At 41.2% G+C, this 24,618-nt stretch overlaps 1 protein-coding gene across 1 annotated transcript in view; it reads right to left on the reverse strand.

Moving 5' to 3' along the window:
- Positions 1 to 24,618, reverse strand: part of LOC124594398 (RNA pseudouridylate synthase domain-containing protein 2-like) — a 551,085-nt gene that overhangs the window by 105,290 nt on the left and 421,177 nt on the right. Inside the window, exons 3-4 of the mRNA XM_047132767.1 lie at positions 15,706 to 15,793; positions 4,626 to 4,747 (exon numbers count right to left, since the gene is read on the reverse strand). Coding sequence (XP_046988723.1) covers positions 4,626 to 4,747; positions 15,706 to 15,793 — 210 coding nt within the window. The remainder of the gene's footprint in view (positions 1 to 4,625; positions 4,748 to 15,705; positions 15,794 to 24,618) is intronic.

Below are 24,618 nucleotides of genomic sequence, written 5' to 3' on the forward strand. Positions count from 1 at the left end.
CTGTGAAGATGGCATTTTTGCTTTTTCCGGGACCCTGTAAGTCTCCCTTCTGACCTCTTCAGCAGTGTCAGAGAGAAGCCCCAGGATGGCCTACTCGATGCTACAGATGATCTCCCGTTTAGGTAATGTGGTTGGAACTGGTGCAAAATTTAATCCTTTTGACAACACAAATGCTGTTGCCTCATCCAGTTCCTTTCCAGTTAAACTAATAATGGTCCTCAAGCCGACTGTACTGATATGCTGCACTCGAGCCCCCAGCAGTCGCTTTGGGTTTGCCGAGTTCACTGGTTGCAAATATGTTTCTGACTACCCCTTCCCACGACAAGGGGGAGAGTTTGGACGCTAGTTCCAATTAGCACGCAAATATAGTGCGACCACTTTTGTCGAGTTCAAGCCCTGTGACGCATACGTGCTCACGCATAAACGCCAAGCTAGCATGCTGTAAAATACGTTTCTTCCTCTCTGTTCCGACGGGATGTCACAGGTGAGTGAACTGCGGCAGCACTTTCTTGGCCCGATATTGTTGTAGGAAGGCTAGTCTGCTGAGCAGGCTTGCCTCCTTGTTACGAACTTTCTGCAGCATCTTGAAGCTTTCCTGTATCTCCTCCCTATAGAGGAGTGCTATATTCAAATTTAGACTTCCTAAGCAAATCTCGATGATTGAAATCTTCTCGGTTTATAAGCGGAATCGAGGCATCGTTCTATGGCAACGTTTCGACAAGACACCTACTTGTCATCTTCAGGTGAAATGTAAGGTATGTGTCCTGTCTAGGTCTTTATAGTCGCTAGACCGCAGGCTCCTCTGCCTTGCCTGCATCGGCAATACTAATCGTGTGCTTTCAGAAGGGGTGTCGCCGCCAGTGGTGGGAGGGGGGTGCCGTGGCCGGTGGTGGTGCAGGCTCCCTGCATGCTGGCTGGTCCAGGCATCACATCTGGTGGGGCCCGTTCATTCCATCCGCTGCCTTCACCGGTTTCACACTGGAGCAGTCTTGTCGTATTTCTGTTATTGCTGCATCCCACGTGGTGCTTAGTTGCAAACCACTCTTTCAGCTGAGAAGGTTCTCATGAACTTGTATCTCCACAGCATTTTTAAAGATCGAATCCGAGAAGCCATTCGCACTGCACAGCAAATTTGTTTGTTTGAAACTAAACACGTGGTTTCCCTGAGACTGTGTTTTAGATCTGCTGATTTCTCTGTTTGGTCTAGGCAAATGCTCCTAATGTACTTTGAGCAGTGCTGCCATATACATCATCTGAAAGATGGTTTTAATATTGCTCTTTTCTAATATCCCTGCAATTTTTGCCGTGGGTGGCCCAGCATGTGGAAGGAATCCCAAGTGCTTAGTGACTTCTTCACATATGTCTTCTCTCTTCTTCTTCTTCTTCTTCTTCCTCAGTTGGAAAACATGGCATATCTGCGTCTCAGAGCAGTCGCTCTCACAAAAGGTCTTGGTCAAGTGCTGCAGTTCAGAAGGCAGACTCTCCTTGTCACATGTGTCTCGTGATCTGCTCATCAAGGTGGTGAGCATTGATTTGCATTGTGCTGGATGGTGGCAGCTACTGGCGTTAAGATACAGGATGGTGTACATCTTCTTCCTATAAGCAGAATGACCTAATGTGCCATCAGTCTTCTTCTTTATCATGATGTCGAGGGAAGGCAGACATCTGTTTTCCTCCACCTCCATGGTGAATTTAATACTATTATGATGCCACTGAGGTGGCTAAATAGCCAAACGTGTTGTCCACATAGCAGTAGTACACCTTCCGTTTCACTTTGAGAGTCATTTCTTTGAAGTGTTCCGTGTATAGGTTTGCAACAAATGGTGCCAGGGGCAAACCCATGGCAACTCTATCCATCTGTTGGTAGAATTTCCCACCACATTGGAAGTATGTGACGGGGAGTGCATGGTGGAATAGTTCTACTGTGTCTTCATTAAAGTGGTCCCTTAGTAATGTCAAGTCCTCAAACGGTACCCGTGTGAAGAGGGATGTGACATCAAAGCTGACCAGAATGTCACCTTCATCCAGAAGTGACCTTTGAAGTATCCTCACAAACTCTGTTGAGTTTTGACATGGATTTCAAATAATGGAAACTCCAGGCTGGAATAGCAACTACTCAATATGTCATGTAAACTGCTGGATTTGTTTTGTAACATGACTGGTACATATTGCTTCAAAATTCTGTGTCAGTTCAGATGCACTTATTTCTTACATGAAGTAGGCATTATAAACTCTTGGGAGGTGGCTGATGATTCTAATGCAAGGAAGCGAATTCTGGTACAAGTGTGTTTACTGTCCGGCTGTGGCAGAAAAGTTTCCTCAAGACATGGGTGGCAGACTTGCGAGGCTCCCAGGGCCAAGTCAGGGTAGACCAGTTGTTGAACTGTGAAGTGGTTGTTTCCTGACTCAAAACCCTATGCATGGCCATAGAAGTGCCTAAGTCATCAAGTGCCCACTTGCCATCTCATATGGCAAATACCTATTCAGCATTGATGTCAACAAGTACACAGACTTTTCATTTACCTAGCAGCATGACAAAATTTTTACTATCTCCACTATTTCTGTCTGCCCAATCCTTTTATTGCCCTTCGTACTAGATACTGTGTGTGGGCTATGACTGCCACTAGTAAAAAAGCATTCACAATCTTTACCAACCTGATAACAGAAAACTGCATATTTGTTTGCCATGTCAGAGAAATTTCAGCAGTGTTCGACTCAATTTTAAGCTTCAACACACACTGGTAACAAGCATGCTAATACCCCTCCAAAAAGAGTTTTGGTTTGGTGTTTTGCTCACTACAGAGTAGAGAATCTTGATTCGCTTCCTGGCTGTTGTCCCATGCTGACTGTGAAATTTGAAGTTGTGTTGCTTTTGCAAAACAGCAGATAGCATTAGGTGTTAGCTATATTTCTAAGTTCATATTCTGAGCAGCTCAAATTTAAGAACTTCACTGTGCATCTACAATGCACAGTTTTTTATGTTATTCCTCTTTTGATTTGAAAATGCAAGCTGGCTAGATGAAGGTCTTTCTTTCTTTCTACTTTCAGTCTTCTTAACAATTTTATTCAAAGTACCACATAATTAGCTACAGGTTTTCGTATTAGTTTTCTGTGTTTTGTTTTTTCACAAAACTCAAAAAAATTCTGGAACATTCATAATTTTGCAGCAATGGTGTGATTGAGTGTAATTTCACATGAAAAGAGAAGTAACACAAAGAACTCTGCATTCTACATGCACAATAATAACTTTGCACTAAGATTTCATGTACATTTTTAAATACTGAATACAAATTTGATAAATGTGAAACTTTGACTTCCATTTGTGAATCTTATTTTTGACAACTTCTCGCACAGTTAAGCCACCCTTACTGGAAAATACAACCAGATATACACATGTTTTTTGGTGTGGTAATGTTTCTTTTGTGCACAGTGCAATGACATGTGCTACAACTTGCATGTTTTATAACAGTGTTCCAAATCAGTTACTAATGACAAACTAGTTTCACTATGAAACCAAACTTAAAAGACTGTATATTTCATCATTTTAAATTACTAGTATGTTCATATCTCTAATAAAAAATAACAGAGAGAAGATTGTTAGATGACCCGACGACTTATGCAGAACCATCTCCACAGTCAAAAATAATGTACGAGAGACATAATCTACGAAACTGATAGAAACATTATGCAGAGAGGAACACTTTCGGATAACAACAACAACAACAACAACAAAGGGTAAAGTAATAACTATCAGGTAGTATGATACTCTTCTGGACTAACTAGGTAAATTATTACGTGAGAAGAGGCATGGGATCCAAAAAATCTCTTCTAGACAATGGCCCTGCATGCAAGACGCTTTTGCTGTGGGAAGCTTTATGGATATGAAGTACAAATTATTGGAATGAATGAATAAATGAATGACGCAGAACATGCACACCATTAAGCAGATTTGGCCTGTGACTTGCACCTATTACAACATCCAAAACACTTGTGGCTGGAAAACACTTTGAGTGTAATGAAGAGGCGAATATTTTACTGACCTTCCAGAATCGCAATTCCAGGGATGCAAACAATTCACCGGGAAAATGTTTGGTTTGCTGGCCTATAAAAGGCCAATGCAGAAAAATAAATGCATTTTTGACCCCCTCCCACCCACCTAAGAAAAACACGTCTTGTCTGTCTGAGATATGTTCGCCTTGATCTTGTATTTATATTTTGCAGTCTCCCATTCTATGGACTTCTAACGTGCCTGCATCGTTCAGGTGTTTCTTTTCACTTCTTTTAGGAATGTATTGGAATATCAGTCTGGTATAATGTAGACACCTTGCAGTGCCAAAATGTTTTTCTTTCTTGTTAACCATACACATTCCAGACTTGCACAATTCTTTTCAGTTAGTGCGTTAATTACCTTTTGGCAACTGCCAAATCATTAACTTATGGTATCCTATCCTTTTATTTTATTCCATTGCATTTTATGTGTAGGTTACTAATTTTATTATATCACAGAACATAATGTTACCTACAGTTATAATAAGAGCATTGTTCTATACGACTGTTCGGGTTCCTGCACTTACGATGCCAACTCTGTACAAATAGCTGCGAGATAAAAAACTCGAAGTACTTACATATTCTTCCGCGGGATGCGCACGAAATTCCCGGGCAAAGACATCGAGGATCTTCTCACCAACCCATCTTCCTTTAGTAAATGTGGTGAAAGTGAAGTAGTACGGATACACTTTGCGAAGACCTGTAAAAGTGCAATTAAATATTATGAACCAAGTTTAACCACTTAACATCATATTGATTCCAAAAAATACATGACTTATCACAGTTTCGGCGCAGGGAACAGCTTTCCTTCACGAAAATTTTAATTTATCTATGATTCCCATTTTACAAAACATTTCACATTTACAAACAAGTTAAGTAAAAACAGTCCTGGGAAGTCTACAGAGTGAGAATCATTAAGTCCTCTGAGGTGAGGACGACAGAAGTTTTGTGAAGGAGAAGCAGTGGCTTCGACAACCGCAACTAGAAGAGATAACAATGTTATGCACTTTACAGTGTCAAAACCACTCCAACTTCCAAGTGTTGCACAAACACCAAAATTACATATCGAAATAAGTGACTGCGACGTAGAACATAACTAAAAACGATCAACGAAGGAAAGGTGAATGGATCTGATGGGATACATACAGTATGTCAACGAATTTGCTACTCTTCTAGCAGCAGCTGCCTGTCGTAGGCGCTGGAGGAACGAAATTACTGTAAAAATAGACTGTTAACTTCCATTACCGAGAAGAGGTGTCGAACAGATGCAAACAATGCCTAGATGGCGATCGATGCAGTTCGGCATTGTCACCTAATGAGAAAAATACAAGCGTATAGAATATCATACAAGTTTTACGATTTGACAGAAGAATTTCTAGCTAATACAGGGTGTACATAAAATCTGGGAACACTTTCAATTATTTATTGCGCAAGAACCAAACATTGTACAGATATCATACATATGTCATTTTGAAGAGAAACCCTGAAAGTTTTTTTTATGTGTACCGCCACAGCGTAGTTTGGTAATCTGCCGATAGTCAGCGCTAGTCGCAAACATGGCGAGTTCAGGTGCGGGGCGAGATTTCTGTGTATTGCGGAGTTCGATAAAAACAAGTGTGCTGCAGCTGTTCAGTGGATGTTTAGAACTAAGTACGGTAAGAAGCCACCAACAAGAAGGCCATTTACCACAGGCACAACAAATTCGTTACGACAGGTTGCTTGTGCCCGGCAAAGAGGAGCGGACGTCCCAGTGTGAGTCAAGTGAATGTGGAGCGCGTACGAGAGACATTCATAAGGAGTCCAAAGAAATCGGTGCGTCGTGCATCCCGTGAACTGTAAATGGCTCCAGTGACAGTGTGGAAAGTCCTGCGACGGAAGCTGTCTACGAAACCATTCAAATTGGAGCTAGTGCCGAAGCTCAATGACGACGACAAAGACAAGCGTTTTGAGTTTTGTTCGCAGTTGCAACAATTGAATGAGGATGGCATTGTTGATCGCTTAATTTTTAGCAACGAAGCCAGTTTTCACATTAATGGTAAAGTGAACAGGCATAATTGTCGAATCTGGGGTACAAAGCATCTACACGAATGCACTGAATTTGAGTGTGATTCCTCAAAGGTAAATGTTTTTTGTGCCTTGTCATGTCGAAAACTGTACGGACCATTCTTCTTCGCTGAGAGCAGTCACTGGATATTCCTACTTGGACATGTTGCAGCAATGACTGATGCCTCAAATGCAATCAGACTCTCCCTTCATCTTTTAGCAGGATGGGGCTCCACCCCATTTTCATCGTGAAGTTCGTGGGTACCTGGACACGGCGCTACTGCATCGATGGATCGGCCGTGCTACAGAAGGGGACAGCTGTTTCATGAGATGGCCTTCCTGATCACCAGATCTCACTCCGTGTGACTTTTTTCTTGGGAGACACATTAAAGATCTGATTATGTTCCAACATGTAATGTAGCAGAGCTACGCGAGAGAATGTGGGAAGCGACTGCCACAGTCGATGCTGGGATGGGTATGGCAAGAAATCGATTACTGTATTGACGTCTGCTGGGACACTCATGGTTCACATATCGAATGTTTGTAAAAAAACTTTCAGAGTTTATCTTCAAAATGCAATATGTATGACATCTGTACAGTATTTAGTTCCTGTGCAAAAAATAACTGAAAGTGTTCCCAGACTTTATGTACACCCTGTGTAACATGGCATGTCGTTCTTACCAAAGAGAAATCTTCAGATGTAAAAATAACTTGGGAGAAGCAAAAGTAATGATACGAGGGAGAAGTATACATCTTATCCACTCCACTTTTTTTTGCTTGTTTTCTCCCCCTTGTCATTTCAGTCGACAGAAACTCGCAAAAATTGGACTTCGAAGTGCCGGTTAATATAATAGGAGCGTTGTGTACCAAGAGAGGTCAGTTCAAAAAATTCAGGAGCGTTCATAATTTCGAACTACTGCTGTGATGGAGCGAAATGCGGGTGACATCCCTACACATGCCTGTGTTTAATGTGTAACTGCTGGAAGGTTCATTATTGTGTGTAGGGTTGTTAGGTGTATAATATTGATCATATGAACACCATAATTTCAAGTCCTCATGTATGATCCCAGGTGAAGGATTATAAGCAAAAACATTATAACTGGGATTTTTACTCTATAAGCGAGAAACTGTTGCGAAAAAAATCATCTCTTCATATATTATTAAGTTACTACTAAGCAATTATGGAGCACACGCACAACAACGAAATACACTCACGTCAAGATTATTTAGCTGAGTGGAAGAACGCCTTCCGATCAACGTGCCTTGCAGGGACCTTGTACAGTTATGCTTTGTTTTACTGCTGTGTATCCTTCACAGTTCGGCTTAATACGTCTTCAACTAGCAATGGATTTTGGTTACATGCTTCCTGTCGAGGATGATATCTCTTTACACATGGTTATAACTGGCAGCTGTGCTGGAGGCAGGGGTGGTGGCAAGGGGGGGGGGGGAGGGGCTATAGCCAGCCCACACCCCCCTGCCAATGGAGTATCATATTACACTGGATAAAATGACTTCAGAAATCAGCGAATAATTTACTCCAACAGATTCAATCATTTTTTTTATACACTACTGGCCATTAAAATTTCTACACCACGAAGATGACATGCTACAGGCGCAAAATTTAACCGGCTAGAAGAAGATGCTGTGATATGCAAATGATTAGCTTTTCAGAGCATTCACACAAGACTGGCGCGGGTGGCGACACCAACAACGTGCTGACATGAGGAAAGTTTCCAACTGATTTCTCATACACAAACAGCAGTTGACTGGCATTGCCTGGTGAAACGTTGTTGTGATGCCTCGTGTAAGGAGGAGAAATGCGCACCATCACGTTTCCGACTTTGATAAAGGTCGGATTGTAGCCTATTGCGATTGCAGTTTATTGTATCGCGACATTGCTGCTCACGTTGGTCGAGATCCAATCACTGTTAGCAGAATATGGAATCGGGGGGTTCAGGAGGGTAATACAGAACACTGTACTGGATCCCAACGGCCTCGTATCACTAGCAGTCGAGATGACAGGCATCTTATCTGCCTGTAACGGATCGTGCAGCCAGGTGTCGATTCCTGAGTCAACAGATGGGGACATTTGCAAGACAACAACGATCTGCACGAGCAGTTCGACGACGTTTGCAGCAGCGTGGACTATCAGCTCGGAGACCATGGCTGCGGTTACCCTTGACACTGCATCACAGACAGGAGTGCCTGCGATGGTGTACTCAACGACGAACCTGGGTCCATGCATGGCAAAACGTCATTTTTTTGGACGAATCCAGGTTCTGTTTACAGCATCATGATGGTTGCATCTGTGTTTGGCGACATCATGGTGAACGCACATTGGAAGCGTGTATTCGTCATCGCCATACTGGCACTTTGAACAATGGACGTTACATTTCAGATGTGTTACGACCCGTGGCTCTACCCTTCATTCGATCCCTGCGAAACCCTACATTTCAGCAGGATAATGCACGACCGCATGTTGCAGGTCCTGTACGGGCCTTTCTGGATACAGAAAATGTTCGACTGCTGCCCTGGCCAGCACATTCTCGAGATCTCTCATCAATTGAAAACGTTTGGTCAATGGTGGCTGAGCAACTGGCTCGTCACAATATGCCAGTCACTACTCTTGATGAACTGTGGTGTCGTATTGAAGCTGCATGGGCAGCTGTTCCTGTACACGCCATCCAAGCTCTGTTTGACTCAATGCCCAGGCATATCAAGGCCCATATTACGGCCAGAAGTGGTTGTTGTGGGTACTGATTTCTCAGGATCAATGCACCCAAATTGCGTGAAAATGTAATCACATATCAGTTCTAGTATAATATATTTGTTCAATGAATACCTGTATAACATCTTAATTTCTTCTTGGTGTAGCAATTTTAATGGCCAGTAGTGTAATTATCTAGCAATATTGATTGCAATGTATTTCAAACACATTTTAACAAAAGAATAAGAGCGGCAAAATAGCTTACTATCTAAACCAATAAATATAATTTAACTTAAAATGGGCTTTTTATTATTTATTAATACACATTTTTTTACCCTGAACTTCAAAACAGTTACCAAAAACTACTTTTAGCGAAACCAAATTATACTAATTTGTCGGTGGAGGTCTCCAACTCTCCTTTTGTTAAGCATTATTCCTTTCCCCAAACCCTCCTCCCCTCCATTAACCCCTCCCACCGTCCTTGACCGACTTCTAGAATCGCCCCTGCTGTGAGGGGTTTAACAATTATTCTCAGCTCTTCGTGCTCTATTTCGGTAAGTAGCACGACATATCAAACAACATATAGTGTTAATGTTTTGTGTTAATTTGTGTAATTTATGAAGCGGGTGTGATGTCAGGTTTTGACGAAGAGATGTGTGGTGTTTCTACGCCAAAGAAAAGGAAGATGCAAAGAGGAGAGTTGCCAAAAAATGAGAAACCCGAGGACAGGCTTCAATAATACCGCACTGCGCGGGAGGAGCATCCAGCATTTCGATCATGGATACCAAAGGACCCTAATAATTGCAATAAGGCAAAATGAAAACACTGTAATGCTTCTATAGTAGCTATTCTAACTGTATTAAAGAAACATGTGCAGTCAAGAAAAGCATACAATAAGATGAGCGGTATCACTGAAAAATTATGAGCAACTTTTCCAATGTTTTTGTTCAAAGGCATTATAGCGCTCAACAAACCAATTACAGAAGCTGAGCTTAAAACTGTCACGTTCCTTTCAGCTCCAGCTATGTTAAAAAGTGCGTTTTCTGATTCTAAGAAGCACAAAATGATTTTATGAAAAGGTAGGAAAGCACAGCTATTATAAGAAATACTATTACTCCGTCTCATATAAATAATCTTATTTCCAAGCCTCAAAAAGTAAAGTTCTTCATTTTGATAGATGAGAGTGCCGATATTGCTTCAGTCAGTTCTGCTTGCTTTGTTGTGTTGTTTTACGACAGAATGGAAGGCCAACTACTGAGCAAACTGAAATAATGGAGTGTCTGTAACTGGGGCTAACTTGTATCACTCACTTGTGCCCGTTAGTGTAGACTGTATTGTCTGCACAGATTTTTTTTCTTTAATCGAATTTTTATGTTGTTCACAAACTGCAACATCTTCTAAATTTTTCACGCTAAATAAGATCATGGTACCATGGTCTTTACTGCGTGTACTTCTCACCAAAAAGCAGTTCTGGTAGTTAGAGTACAAGGTTTTTGTTAATCATGCCTATTGCGTTCTCGTGATGGTATTTCCACAGAAACATCATTTCCTAACACATGTTTCTTTATATCTAACCGAAAAGTGAAATACCAGTTTCATAGATTTACTTTCAAAGATGTTAATTTGGCACAAGGTACATTTAGCTTTTCATAATTATATGCTGTTTAAGAACTTTTGAAATGCTTTTAGTTTGATTCCATAAATTAGGTAAAAAGTGTTATGCCATGCTTTAAACGTATATAAATACAGATCTAATTATAGGACAATGTATATATTTTTCAGGTTAGACAAATCTCCCCCAGTGATGATGTGCACTTGTATGGTGCTTTAGCGGACATCTCCCTGGCAGTTCTATCACTTCCGCATTCCACAGCAGAATGCGAGATAGCATGCAGGTAAGACAAAAATCATTTTTGCCAGAAGACTACAAGCTGTTTGGTTGTTCCCGTTACCGTCCTTATTGGCAACTAGTGAGGTTATTTAACGGATGTGGAAGAGTGAGAGATGAGACCCCCCAGTTTCCAAAATTTCAAAATTATTTTTAAAAATAAATTTCCTTTTTAAATTATTGTTTTCGCTAAGATATTCGTAATAAAAACTAAGTTGAGAAACGCTTTCTATCTCTCTTATTCCAGCCAATCAAGGCTGTGATTGAACGAACAACCACTGCTCATCTTGACCCATCGAAATATGTAGATGAAAATGAGTTTCCAACTATGTCAGACCTTTATACTGAAGTAGATGACATTGAATAGATTCGTGCAGAGAGTTCTAGCAGTGACACTGTTCATTTTTATTTTTTGCTAAATAGCTTTTAATGTTTTTCTGTAACTGTGAAACATACGCCAATTAATACTATCAGCGTAGGCCGAGACAGTGGTAGGTGGGCAGCGTTTGAAAAATAAAAATGTATGATATTTTCACTAGTAGTATGATATTTTTGTAGTGGGTTGTATGATCCATTTGCGTGAAGCTCAAGAAAGCCTTTACAGAGACACAACAAATAATGATTACAGGTGACCCTCGTGCCCTTCGACGTCTACCGACGACGCTCATTTCAGGAACGTCAAAGAAATTGCGTGTGCCAATCGAAGACTGACTGTCCGAGAGATTGCAGAAGAATGTAACATTTCAATTGGATCGTGTCATGAAATTCTGATACAGCATCTTGGAATGTGCCGTCAAGTTCGTTGCACGGCTCATGAGTCAAGACTAAAAAGACGTTCTCCTTGCAATCTATGAAGAGATTTTGGATCGCGCAAATAAGAACGAGATATTCCTTAAGAGAATCATAATTGGTGGTGAGACGTGGATCTACGATTATGATGTTGAGACCAAGGTTCAGTCTTCACAATGGATCGGGAAAGGTTCTCCTGTACCAAAAAATAGCTCGTCAGGTCAGGTCACGTGTAAAAGCCGCGCTGATAATTTTCTTTCACTCAGAAGGATTAGTTCATCACGAGTTCGTGCCACAGGGACAAACCGTTAATCGATGGAACTTGCGGGACGTGTTGCGACACCTGCGAGAAAATGTGAGAAAGAAGCGGTCTGAAATATGGCGAGAAAATTCAGCGCTCTTGCATCACGATATCGCAACCGCACATTCATCCCTGTTGGTGCGTACTATTGCACTAAAAACTAAATCACTGTGCTGCCTTATCCTCCGTACTATCCAGACCTGGCCCCTGCGGACCTTTTTTTTTTTTTATTTCCAAAGTTGAAAACCTAGCAGAAAAGACGAAGATTTGCGACGATAGACGAGATAAAAGAAAATTCGCAGACGGCGCTTCGCGCAGTTCAGTTCCGTACCACTATCTTCTAACTACTTCTAGTGGGAGAAATTTAGCCTTTACCCGAAGGCATTTACTATGACCATCAGAGGGTAAGGCAAGATCGCGATCCAGCAAGAGGCGTACCATGACTGCTTCTGGAAGTGGAAACGGCCGGCTTTAGGAGCGGTGCATCAGTTGTGAATGGGAGTATTTCGAAGGAGACAATGCACAATAAGTAAAATATAAGCGTAGAAAAATGTTGTGGACAAAGTTCCGGAATTTTTTGAACAGACCTTGCATCTCGCGAAACGACCGCGAAGATGAAATTTCATTCAAGCTCATATGGAAGCTTACGCGCCTGAAACAGGAAAGGGGGAAGTGGCTTGAGAAGTATGGACGTAGATGTTTCCACTTATTTTGTGCCAGGTTTTACGCGCACGTTTCAGCGGAACGTACCAGCGAGGATTCAAGATACATTAAGACTGCGCACGCTTCTAGTATGGAAACACAAGAATGCCGGAGATCAATTGTAAAAGTTACAAGAGCCGGCAAACGTGCTTGATTACAGTTTGCCTTACTGTAATACTTCCACAGCCCCACTTCTTTCCATGAAAGCTTTGGAAATGGTTAGTAGTACAGGAGTGAAAAAAAAAAATTGAACTGGGCGCGCGCCAACCGATAAAAGCCGCTGCTCAGCCTGTTATAACACGTCGTTCTTTCAGGCGGTTTAAAATTCCAACTTCAAAAATAGTTTTTAACATGTCTGCATTTTTTTCAGTAGCATTTCGTTTAAGTCAACATATTTTGTTCGCTATAGAGCAGTTCATTCGCTTCGGGTTACTTACTGTTACGGTCATCAGTTTACAGAAACGTTCGCTTTGCTTACACAGCCCGCGTATTTCCGTTTCGTCACAAGCAGTTAATTTCTAATGTCCCGCATTTCGTCTCCACTCCCCTTCCGCAGACAACAATATTATTAACACTTTCCTGGATCTTAGTTGAGGCCTTTTATAAGGAAACCGGCACATTTGTGAAGGAACATTCGACTTTCTTTACCCTGTGCATCTTTCGGTACTATAGTCATTTTGAATCAGTGCGTTTCACGGCGTTATTATCCATTTAATTTAATTTACTGTATTTGCATTCACTGACGTGTGATGGCATTATATGCCGAGGTAACGACTGGTTCACGTTCTTAGCTTACACAGCACAAAAGCGTTTATTATCCTCTTTAGCGTCTTGACTCTCCCCCAACGCTCCCCCCCCCCCCCCACTCTCTCGTGTGTGTGTGTGTGTGTGTGTGTGTGTGTGTGTGTGTGTGTGTGTGTGTGCGTGTGTGTGTGCGTGACGCTGGTTATCTATTACTCAGACGAGCATTGTACGTTACTCCCGAGTGTTTTGTCAGTCAATGGTTTCGAAATTTTGATGACCCACGTTGATCAGAATAATGCTGTGTAAACTATATTCCACGTGGCGCTGATAATTTGCACCAACAGATGCTCCAGCTTTTTAACAGTAATCTCGAATAATTGAAGTGCATTACGACACGTATGCCAGCAGCGACCATTCCTGCTACTGCAGGGTGGACCATCAATAACTCAATTGCAACCCTCTGAAGTGAATGGATGAAACATTCGGCAGAATCGCACTCAGCCATTCGAAAACTTTTTCACCATTTTAGCGCCATTGGTTAACATCTCAGAGATCTGCGTTAGTATTACCCTCCCCTGCAATATTTTCTCCACTCTGAGAACCTATAGAAAAAGCTTCACAGATCCAACTGGAATCCAGGAGGTAGTAATGAGCGGTGCAGTCGGGAATTCGATACACGGGTACCTACTTAACGCTATTAATCATCTCATATGTGGGTAAACACCTTGCTGATCAGTGTTATAAAGGATTCAAAACAAAAGAGCAACAAACAAGGCAAGGCTCTAGTCATACTCGCTGTTTTTTTCCTTCCGCACCACGAGAAACCTGAATTCGGTACAACAAACAATCGGCAAAATCATTATTCCCATAAGATTCCCAATAATGGCATTTGTCGTAATTTATCTTGCAATTAAAAATTATTTTCAATTGTAATCTCAAATAACAACTACTGAAAGTGATCACAGTTCGTAACAAATCAAATAATTAAGTCAATCAATCAATCAATCAGTTGAGTCATACGCTCGCTTCACTCATTGAAAGAAGATGCCCGAATTTACCAAAATCCACCCGATCGTCCGCGCCTGACTTTCACGTCCTTACTCAGACCTACACGTTACGACATGCTCCGTGGCAATGATCCAGCCGTCCGATATCCAGCTGATAGGATGGCCGGACGTCAGGTATCTGGCCAAATAACTATCCCTTTAATCTATAATTTTTCGTGCCTCGTCACACGTTGATTCGGACGACTTCTTGGCATTTGAACACCACGATTGTTGAAATTCCCAAAGAAATTTTAGGCTGCACTGTCTGTGACCAGAGGACCTAGCGCACTGATGAGAAGAGTGGAAGTTAACAAGCATGGATTTAGCTGGAAGGAGAAGTGTCAAAGTAAACAGAGCACTGTCTCTCGCCCCCTGCCCGCTCTACACGTTTAAAACCACTAACACGTACAAGAAAACTATGCAGCAGCTTAGTGATCCACGCCGTCCCAGAGGTTGTCATGAATAGCAACGCAACCACAACGAGGTACTCCTTCACCCTGCGAAACAGATTATAAATTAGTCTTGCACTATAGGGAAATTATTTGTAGCTAGGGTGACAGGCACATTTCGATTTAACAGTGTCACTGCTAGAACTATCTGCACTTGTCTGGGTGAATATATTCAATTCTCTGAAAGCAGGCCAACGACACTATTCTTGTGCCAGATTTTCACGAGTTTTGTTCACGTTTTTGCGGTTGCTATAGGATCTGCAGGTAACAGAGTCTTTGTAAGGATTTGCACAATTTAAAGCAGTCTTCGATGGCAAAATTTTTCCGTCATTTTATAACCATTTTCGATCCGTATGATCATTATCAGATGGGTCTGTCTTTCTAAATGAAATTTAACATAATCACATTGAAGGACACAGCAAACAAATATTCAAAATCTGTAGAGTTTAAAACAGTCTTTGATGGCAAATATTTCCAATCTCTGTTCATTAATAAGCTCACCAATTTCTAGTCAATAGCAACACAACTGAAGAGGATGTCATGCTCCACTTTTGAGAAAGAGCTCGAAGGAATATTCCGCTAAATGATTTAAAGATTATCTCAGATCCCTGCTTGAACAATTTGAAAAACAAAAGAAAATCAAATCATTGCGGCCAAGGACCTGATTCTATCCACCTCTATTACACTCAAAAGTCGGCAGTGGAATTAATGCAGTCGAAATGTTAACAGCCCGCTTAACACCTACGTTTCAGATAAGCCGACGCTAAAATGACCCGTAAACACATCAATATTCACCAAGCTTAAGTGGGAGAGACAGTCCCATTAATTTTAGAGTCCAGCGTACCTTTACCACACATAATCAGGGCATTACCTGACAGCAGGTCTCACTAAGTGTTACCCACGCCTGCGTCTTACTGTTATACAGAATTCAATTGACACTTACGGCAGGATCAAGGGAATATTCGAGCAGATGTAATAGGCAGACTTACCATTTTCAATGTAGTACGACGTCTCGTTGTAGCGGTCGTCCGTAAAACCTGGCCTCTTCGCTTTCAAAGCCTTCGTCTCTAGTTTGGCCTGTGGACAGAAATATTCATAAGAATTAATTAAGAATTGCCCATAAATGGAAACACAGCTATTTATACACATACTGTTCATGCAGTGCGTGGCAAAACTACACCGTAAACCTTGCGACAGTGTGAAGCGTCTGTAGGGGCATGTGCCACTCTAATTTGTTAAAAGGATTTCCATCTCAGGAAAAGCGGCGTGCGGTAAATGCATCTCGCCAAACAAGACACCGCCGCGTTGAATCTCCGTATTCATACACCGAGTCCGACCGACATAGAGCGAAGGCTCGTACAATGGCATCGAAAAGGCAGTCGTATTGCGCTGCATGACACCTCGTGCAGTGAATGCTAACTGCATCGAAAAGGCCAAGGACGCCGGGGTCCGACGAAATCGTTAGAAAAGTTAAACACGGCCACGACTTGTGTTAAGCTCTGAACGAGCCCGTTCAACGACGATAAAAGTTAGTCTTCTCAAAATGAAATTGCCAAAAGCTCGCAAATCAACATGGTCACTGATCTTCGAATAGTTTTCGGCGTGGTTCTGCGTAAGACTTACTAGGGTACCATTAACGTTGGCTCCAACAATCCTATTATCTGCATACTAACACAGTACTTGTCAAATTTCTATGCTGCTGCAACTTTCTTAATGTGTCAATACGTCTTAACGCATTCTTAAAAATTATGTCAGCGCACCTCGTAGTTATCAACGCTGTATTGTTTCTTTTCTTATTTTTTTCCTCTTCGGTAGATGGCTTAGGGATTCTATTACCATCAATTTGTTGTGTAGTTTTAGTCTGATTATCCTCTATCTTTTCACCACGTTTTATTTTTTTTCTTTCTTCGCTATAATTTTCCTATAAAGTTGCACATATTTTCGTAATACGCTGATAAAAACTCAACAAATCGCCATTCTCTCTCGGAGCACTATCATTTGACTTCGACAGGGTGTGATTTCATTCCATAAACCTGCAAAATTACCTATTTCAACACATCTTACAGAAGCGAGACCTTCTGGTTGTGGCTTATTAACATTTTAGTCAAAAGCTACGGATGCAAGAGTTTATTCTGCTTAAGTGCTGAATAACTGTTACTCCAGCGATTTGCAGAGTTTTATAGGTGAGTCTACATGTGAATGACGCCACTGTAATATAGTTCTGTGAAAACTGCGATGTCACAACTGATATTCGATACAACTGTGTACGAAAGCGTTGATATCTGTCTTATTTTGCTATTGATTCTTAGGCCTGAATGGCGCTCTGCATTCTAGGGTTAAAGGCCGCTACGGTTAGATACCATACACGCAAACTTTTTTTCTACTGACTAGCCGACAAAGTGAAGAAAATCAAATGTTTCATCGGAATTTAAAACTCGCGAAATAAGATTTTACAGTCTCGACTGATTCTTATCATTCATTTATCTGTTCACAGAAACTTTGCAGTGCACACGCCGTTGACCAGACATTTGGCAAACAACATATCAAGCTGTATTTCGCTCTGTCAAGTATTTATAGCAACTTATACTTTAGTATTCTATATACGTTAAAACCTGAATGTTTTACAGAAAAATAAAAAGAATCATGTAGCAGAGGTATTCACACGATGCAGGAATTTGCACACATCAATTCGCAGCAAACATCAAGAATTGGATTTTTAAATACATCATTTTAGAAAAAACGTATTTTAATAGATAATCCGCAGTGTAAGTTTCTGAACAATGCTATATTCAAATGGGTGGTAGTAGTAGTAGTAGTAGTAGTAGTAGTAGTAATAGTAAGTATGCGTCATAACTTCGCTTATACTTTGTACAGTAGCACTCAAAAGTATTTTGACAAACATATTAATTGGATTAATTAAAAACAAATATGAAATATGCAAATCAGTAATTTATTTCATTGATGGATATTCAGTGTTCTACAGTATAGTGACCAAGTAGCCCTTGTTCGCAACATAACAGAGTGTAATTTCTTTTAGTGAGGACAATAGCGGAGCAAAAGTATTTTGACACTGTTGAATAAGACATTTTTAACACACAATTATCATCTTCCGTAGTGAGAAAATCATTATTTAGTGGGATATCCCTTGGCTTTTATGACAGCCTCACACCGCGTCGGCATTGAGTCGACCAATTTTTGGAATCGATCCATCGAAATTTTGTCCCTCTCATTTTTGAGAGCTTCAAAAAATGCGGCTTTCTTCGAATAATTTTTTATTCTTATCCTGGGATCCAACTCCTCCCACAGATGTTCTATAGGATTCAAATTCGGACTTTGACTTGGTCACTCCAAAACCTCGACATTTTTGCGTTAAAAAAAAAAATCACTTGGACTTGTGCCTGAGATCGTTATCTTTTTGAATATACCATCCAGCTGGCATGTGGTGTTTAGCGTATGGTATTATTTGGGTCTTCAATACTTTTTCAGAAACGTACCGATTCATATTTACCATCAATTCGAACTAAAGGTCTAAGCATCACACTGCCGCCTCCATATTTGGCCTTGGGAATTTGGTACCGAAAGTCATACATCTTTTATTTACACGACGTTGAACATACTTGATACCATCAGCTGACATTAAATTAAATTTGCTCTCGTCACTACACAGAATTTTGACCAGTCTGAACTTGACCATGATCTGTGCTGTTTTGCAAACGCAAGTCGGGCCTTCCTATTTTTCGTAGATACTAAAGGCTTTTTCGTCGGTCTTCATCCATGTACTCTAAAGAGTTTCAAGCATCGTTTGACAGTGGAAACGTGAATGTCGACGTTATATTTTTCTTTCATACGTCTGTATCATTACAACCGACTTGCGAACATCACTTGTTGATAACTTTTTAATGATATACCGGCTTTAGGAGACCTTTTTTTGGACGTCCACTGCGAGGCTTATTTTCGACAGTCTTTCGTTTATTATACAATTTTTTCCATGTACTAACGAGCTGACGAGACGTTTTAAAAAGACGAGCAACTTCGGTTTGTTTCAGTCCTCGCTTTAGTGCATTTATCATACCGTTTCTAAAGTTTCGGCATATTGAAATAATCACTGTTAATAGACATCAGTAGAAATCAGAACAAAGACGCAAGTGACGTCCACGAATTCACGGAGCAAGCTGCGGGTCGAAATAGTTTTGAGCTCGCTGAAAGTCGCCTTCGTCCGGCAGCGCTAAGTGTAAACAAAAAGTGGTTCAAATGGCTCTGAGCACTATGGGACTCAACTGCTGAGGTCATTAGTCCCCTAGAACTTAGAACTAGTTAAACCGAACTAACCTAAGGACATCACAAACATCCATGCCCGAGGCAGGATTCGAACCTGCGACCGTAGCGGTCTTGCGGTTCCAGACTGCAGCGCCTTTAACCGCACGGCCACTTCGGCCGGCTAAGTGTAAACAAACAAGTCGCAATCCGACACCTCCAAATAATCGCAGTTATACTGCTCTCCACTATACTCAAGACACTGTCCGATAGTATTTTATTTTAAGAGAAATAATAATGAATTTTACGTTGTCAAAATACTTTTGAGCGCTACTGTGTCATTCACGCTTTTATTCTAAAATGTGAAAAAGTCATTTCTCTACATAGTTTTCAACATACGTAACTGCTAGTAAAACTCAATTAAGTGGTACAGTATTAAGCTTTACAAAACAGTGGCTTCAGTGGCTGATATTAACTTGAATGGAATCCGCTTTCTTTAAAACTGTCTTGTCGTCTCGACAAGTCTCGTTGAAAGTCAGTCGAAATGTCTGTTTCATTTTACTGTATGACATGACTTGATACTACAATGTTTTCGACGTTTTAAAAAACGTTTGTATGATATTCCGCTGCTTGCATGATTATGCAGCTCTGACTCAGCACTTCTGTCATGGAAAAATGAAAAATATTTTACTGCATTGAATACTTGCCAATACAACATTAATCAAAGATTATAAAGCTTTAAGTTTAGATATACGTTGTGATTAGTCCAATTTAACGTAATATCGTCAAGAAATGTGGTTTTTGCCACATTATTATCCGTGTACGTAAAGTAGCTGGTGACTTTGTATTTTTATTCTGTTGTATGTGGAAGAGCAAGAAGACAGAACACTCTTCGGGTTCCCTGCTAATTGTGGCGAATCATCACTCTGAAGTCCTAGCAGCAACACACGCAGTAACAATGTGCGCTTCAATGTCACGACACACATGGCGCAATGAATCAACAGCTTCCACCTAGCAAATGTGCTTGCCTGTATTAGGCCAATAAACAATAAATGCACCCCCAGTAAACTCATTCCGCTTTTGCAGAAAGGTTTAAGAACTGAACTATTTCTCACTGGGACTTACTCGTAGACAAAACGAGAAAACGAAAGTAGTACGGTGAGTTCGAAAGCAATGTCAAAAGTGTCCGTTTTATTAACCGATTAATATCGTCCAAATTGCACATGTAGATGGAGTTAGTCTTCGCATTTTAATGTGTTTCAGATTCCGTTTTCTTTTGTACCTTCAGCTGGATAATAGACTTCCTACAAGAGAAAAGAGCTATCACCGAGATGGTAAATAATTCGTGCAAATTGTCCAGTAATGGTACACAACTTTTTGCTCCTGTGGTCTTCAGTTCGAACACCGGCTTGAAGCAGCTCTCCACGCTAGTGTATCCTGTGCAAGCTTCATCTCTCTGCACAACACTGTAAACGATGTCTATTTGTACCTGCTTACTGTGGTCATCCCTTGGTCTCCTTCCAAATCTTTATCCTCCATACTTTTTCCCTCAAAAAAACTGACGATTCATTGATTGTGTGAACTGTTTATCATACACATTTCACTTCTGTACGTAGGTAAATACTTTCAAAAAAGATTTTCTAACAATTAAAAATGGTTCAAATGGCTCTGAGCACTATGGGACTTAACTTCTAAGGTCATCAGTCCCCTAGAACTTAGAACTACTTAAACCTAACTAACCTCAGGACATCACACACAACCATGCCCGAGGCAGGATTCGAACCTGCGACCGTAGCGGTCGCTCGGTTCCAGACTGTAGCGCCTAGAACCGCTCGTTCTAACAATTAAATTTGCTTTCGATGTTAACAAAGTTCTTTTTTTCCGAAATACTTTTCTTGCAATTTCCAGTCTGCTCTCTACTTCGGTCACCGGCAGTTATTTTGCTACCTAAGTAGGAAAACTCATTCACTACTTTAGGGTGTCCGTTCCTAATCTAACTCACTGATTTAACTCAACTACAACATTCCATTACTCTTGTTATGTTGATGTTCACCGTACAATCTCTTTTTCGGAGCTCTGTCCATTGCATTCAAATCCTATGCTGTCTCTGACAGAATCACCATGTCGTCGGCAAACCTCGAAGATTTTATTTCTTCCTAAAATTTAATTCCCTCTCCAAATTTGTCCTTGGTTTCCTTTACTGCTTTCTTAATGTACAGCTTGTTTCTTTCATGTCTTTCGACTCTTTATAATTGCCGTCTGGTTGCTGTGCAAGTTGTAAATAACGTTTCGCTCCCTGTATTTTAATCCTGCTGCCTTCAGAACTTCAAAAAGAATATTCCAGACACCACCGTCAAAAGCTTTCTCCAAATATATATGAATTAATGCCACTGCCTAGAGCAATATGTCCCGACGGACGAAGACGTTTGCAGAAGGGGAATGCATCACTAAAGGCAAACAGTGCAGTAGAAGGCTATTAGGAGTGATTGCGCGCGTCAGGTGGGTCACAATCAGTGACCTTTACTATGTTCAATAGCCATTCTCTACAGGGGAAGAGCCACCGCGATTACATTATCAGTCTGAATGATCTTCGTCAGTTATTCGGGAGGACAACGGTTCAAATCCGCATTCGACCATACTGATTCATGTTCTCCGTGATTTCCCCAAATAGATACAGGGAAATTTTAGGATGGCCGACCGATTTCATTCCCCATCCTCGAATCATTTAAACTCTAATATTCCTTTCTTCATAAATTAACAGAGAAGTCAGACTGCTTTCAACATAGCATTACTTTCCACATTGGGCTCATATTTGTAACGTAACTCTGCATACTGTCCCGGACGGACCGCCCTGTTATCCTCTGACAATGGCGCCATTCGGATGCGGTGTGGACCGGCGCTTAGTCAGCACACCACTCTCCATGCAGTTGTCGGCGTCTCAAACCTTGGAGCCGCTATTCCTCACTCCTCGCTCCAGTAAATCTTCAACTGGCATCACGAGGCTGAATGCGCCCGTTCCAGTCTTCCCAGCAAGAAAAAATCGCTAACAGTACCGGGAACTGAACCCGGTTTCCTCCACGGTGGCCTCTTATTTATAAAGCACATTCAAACATCATCTACGACTCACTAGTCTCCAGCTCACACTTCGCGTTCTGATGTTGGAGCTGAAGTCTATCAAGTCATGACAAGGCTTAATTCTACTTACGGTTTTCTGAAGGAAAGAAATAGTCAACGAAAGAAAATTTTGGGGAAAATTTCGTATAGTCACAAATTTAGGGTAGTAGGAGCTTGATGAAATACTTAGCGGTGGGGTGTGAACGTGGGGATTGGGCGCGGGGCTTTTGCAGGTCACCTTATTATGGTTCTCTTGAATAGCTCGAAAACCGCTCCTTGCATCGAAACTGTTTCCCACCACAAAAATAAGCTACACTACATTTTCTACAAAAAAAGGTTATATTCATTTTTTCTCTGGCACTAATACCTTTCGCGTTGCAAGGGGGTGGAAAAATCGCAGATTATTAAAAATAGAGCTTTACTGGTACAAAACTGACGTTTACTGTTAAAACGCGTGAGTGATGAGCAAGTACTAAACGTGTGTGTCACATCTAAGTGTAGTGGAAACGTATTAAGGGATAAATTGTGTTATGGAGGGGAATGAGGGTAGACACATGAGGGAAGGCAAGTCGCCACATTGTGGTCGTGCAGTTCTCTCGCTTAGCAAACTGAAGAGCGAGAAGGAGAGTCCCCCAATCTCTCTAATTCACTGCGTCATCCGTCACGACAAGCAACTACAGCGTGCTTAAGAAAGTTATGCTGACCCTTCCAGAGTGTGCAGACACGCCCCGGGAGTTTTTATTTTCCCAAAGTGCGTTAACACTACACGACATACAAATACGACTTACTAATAACACTAACGCAAAGCATATGGACAGATTCCACTTAAATCTCTGCGCACTGCTAGGGGGCAAATTGATTCTTAATCATGCTATACAGTTACAGCAGTCTTCGGGGAAGGTGATTTCCGCCACCACAAGAGCTGCTTGCTTCTCAGTTTGCAGACGGACTATACCTGCCCACCACTTCTTGTACAGTGCTCTTACGTGTTTAGACAAGATAACTGCACTGTTCTCGTGTTTATATAGTGGTTTAAGTGAGAACTTACATCCAGCTGTTAAGTGAGCTATTATGTAAAAGAGCTCAACTGCTGGAGTTATCAACTGTCTACCACACTGAAAAGCTTGTTCCTAACATAACGAGCTGTCAGGGTGTACTGGACAATGTCATTTTCATTGTCTCCACTGTCAGTGGCTCGGATACTTTTCACAGTATGAGGAGTATCAAATGTGTCGCCCAACATCTGCACATGCCGTGTCTCCCTCTTCAATTCAAGTACGTCTCCTAGGTGTTAAGAGCTTCGGCTATTTCTACAAAGTCAAGCAATGTGTTACAGCAAATTACTGTTCTAGACTTGAGCATAATCAGCCCATGCATCTGAAATATTCACACCAATCTCGAGAGATACGCTGTGGACGTTTGATGATTGGTTCTACTCAGTGCAGCTCAGTTTTACAAGTATCAGCAGTTTCTGAATGGAAGAGGTTTATATAGTCCACCAGTAACACAATTAATGGTAACTGCAACACAGTATCACGGCTTTACAATATTCTGTAAACGATAAACAGCGGCATCGTGCCACATTTACCAATCCAATACCGTACTCACCAAGACTAAAAAAGTCAATGACAACGTCACACTTAAAATTAAAGTGTTATCAGCCACTGTTTATAGGAACATATTTTACATAAAAGCTCACTTCATAACTGTCGATAAGTATTCACTTAACAACCTGAAAATAACTTCGCCATGTAAACAGCAGTTCATTTTGTCTACTCACATAGGAGAACTGGACGAGAAATGTTGGGGAGTTATAGCCTGTCTGTAAACTGAAAAGCGAGCGGCAGAAGTGGTAGGATAAGTCGTCGTTCCCGGAAGAACACAACTGCCGTACGAGATGACTAAGAATCAATTTTCCCTTCAGCAGTGGAGAACAGCAAGTACGCAGAATCTGTCCATCCGCGTTACTTGCGTCAAGTGTTATCAGTAACGCATTCTGTATTCCATGTAGTGTTAATCAGCTTTGTGGAAAGTCGACGACCTGCGGATATATATGCGCACTCCACTGCCAGTGATTCATAAGGCGCACCGTGCAAGAGCACTTTGTCAAGCACTCTGTATTTACTTCTTGTGACGTAATGCATTAGAGAGTGTGGGGACTCGCCAGCAAGCTCTTCAGTTTGCACACCCACGAAGTAAGGGAGTGCATGACCACATTCCAGCGACCTACTTTTCCTTACGCTTCTACCCTCCACATTCCCTCCCACTCTCCTCACCCTCCAGCCCCTCACATCTCCATAACACGAAGTATCCCTTAATACGGTACTACTACACTTAGATGTGGTATACATATTTAATATTATATTAACCCACATATCGTAATACACATTAATTTTATACCATTGAAATACTATTTTTAGTATGCAGCAATTTTTCTACCCCAGTAACGCGGAAACTATTAGTCCTAGACAAAATGAACAAGATCTTGTTTGCACTTTTTTATACTGCAGTTTCCGAGTTTTCAAGAAGAACAT

Source organism: Schistocerca americana, chromosome 2 (assembly GCF_021461395.2).
Source record: "Schistocerca americana isolate TAMUIC-IGC-003095 chromosome 2, iqSchAmer2.1, whole genome shotgun sequence".
NCBI lineage: Eukaryota > Metazoa > Arthropoda > Insecta > Orthoptera > Acrididae > Schistocerca > Schistocerca americana.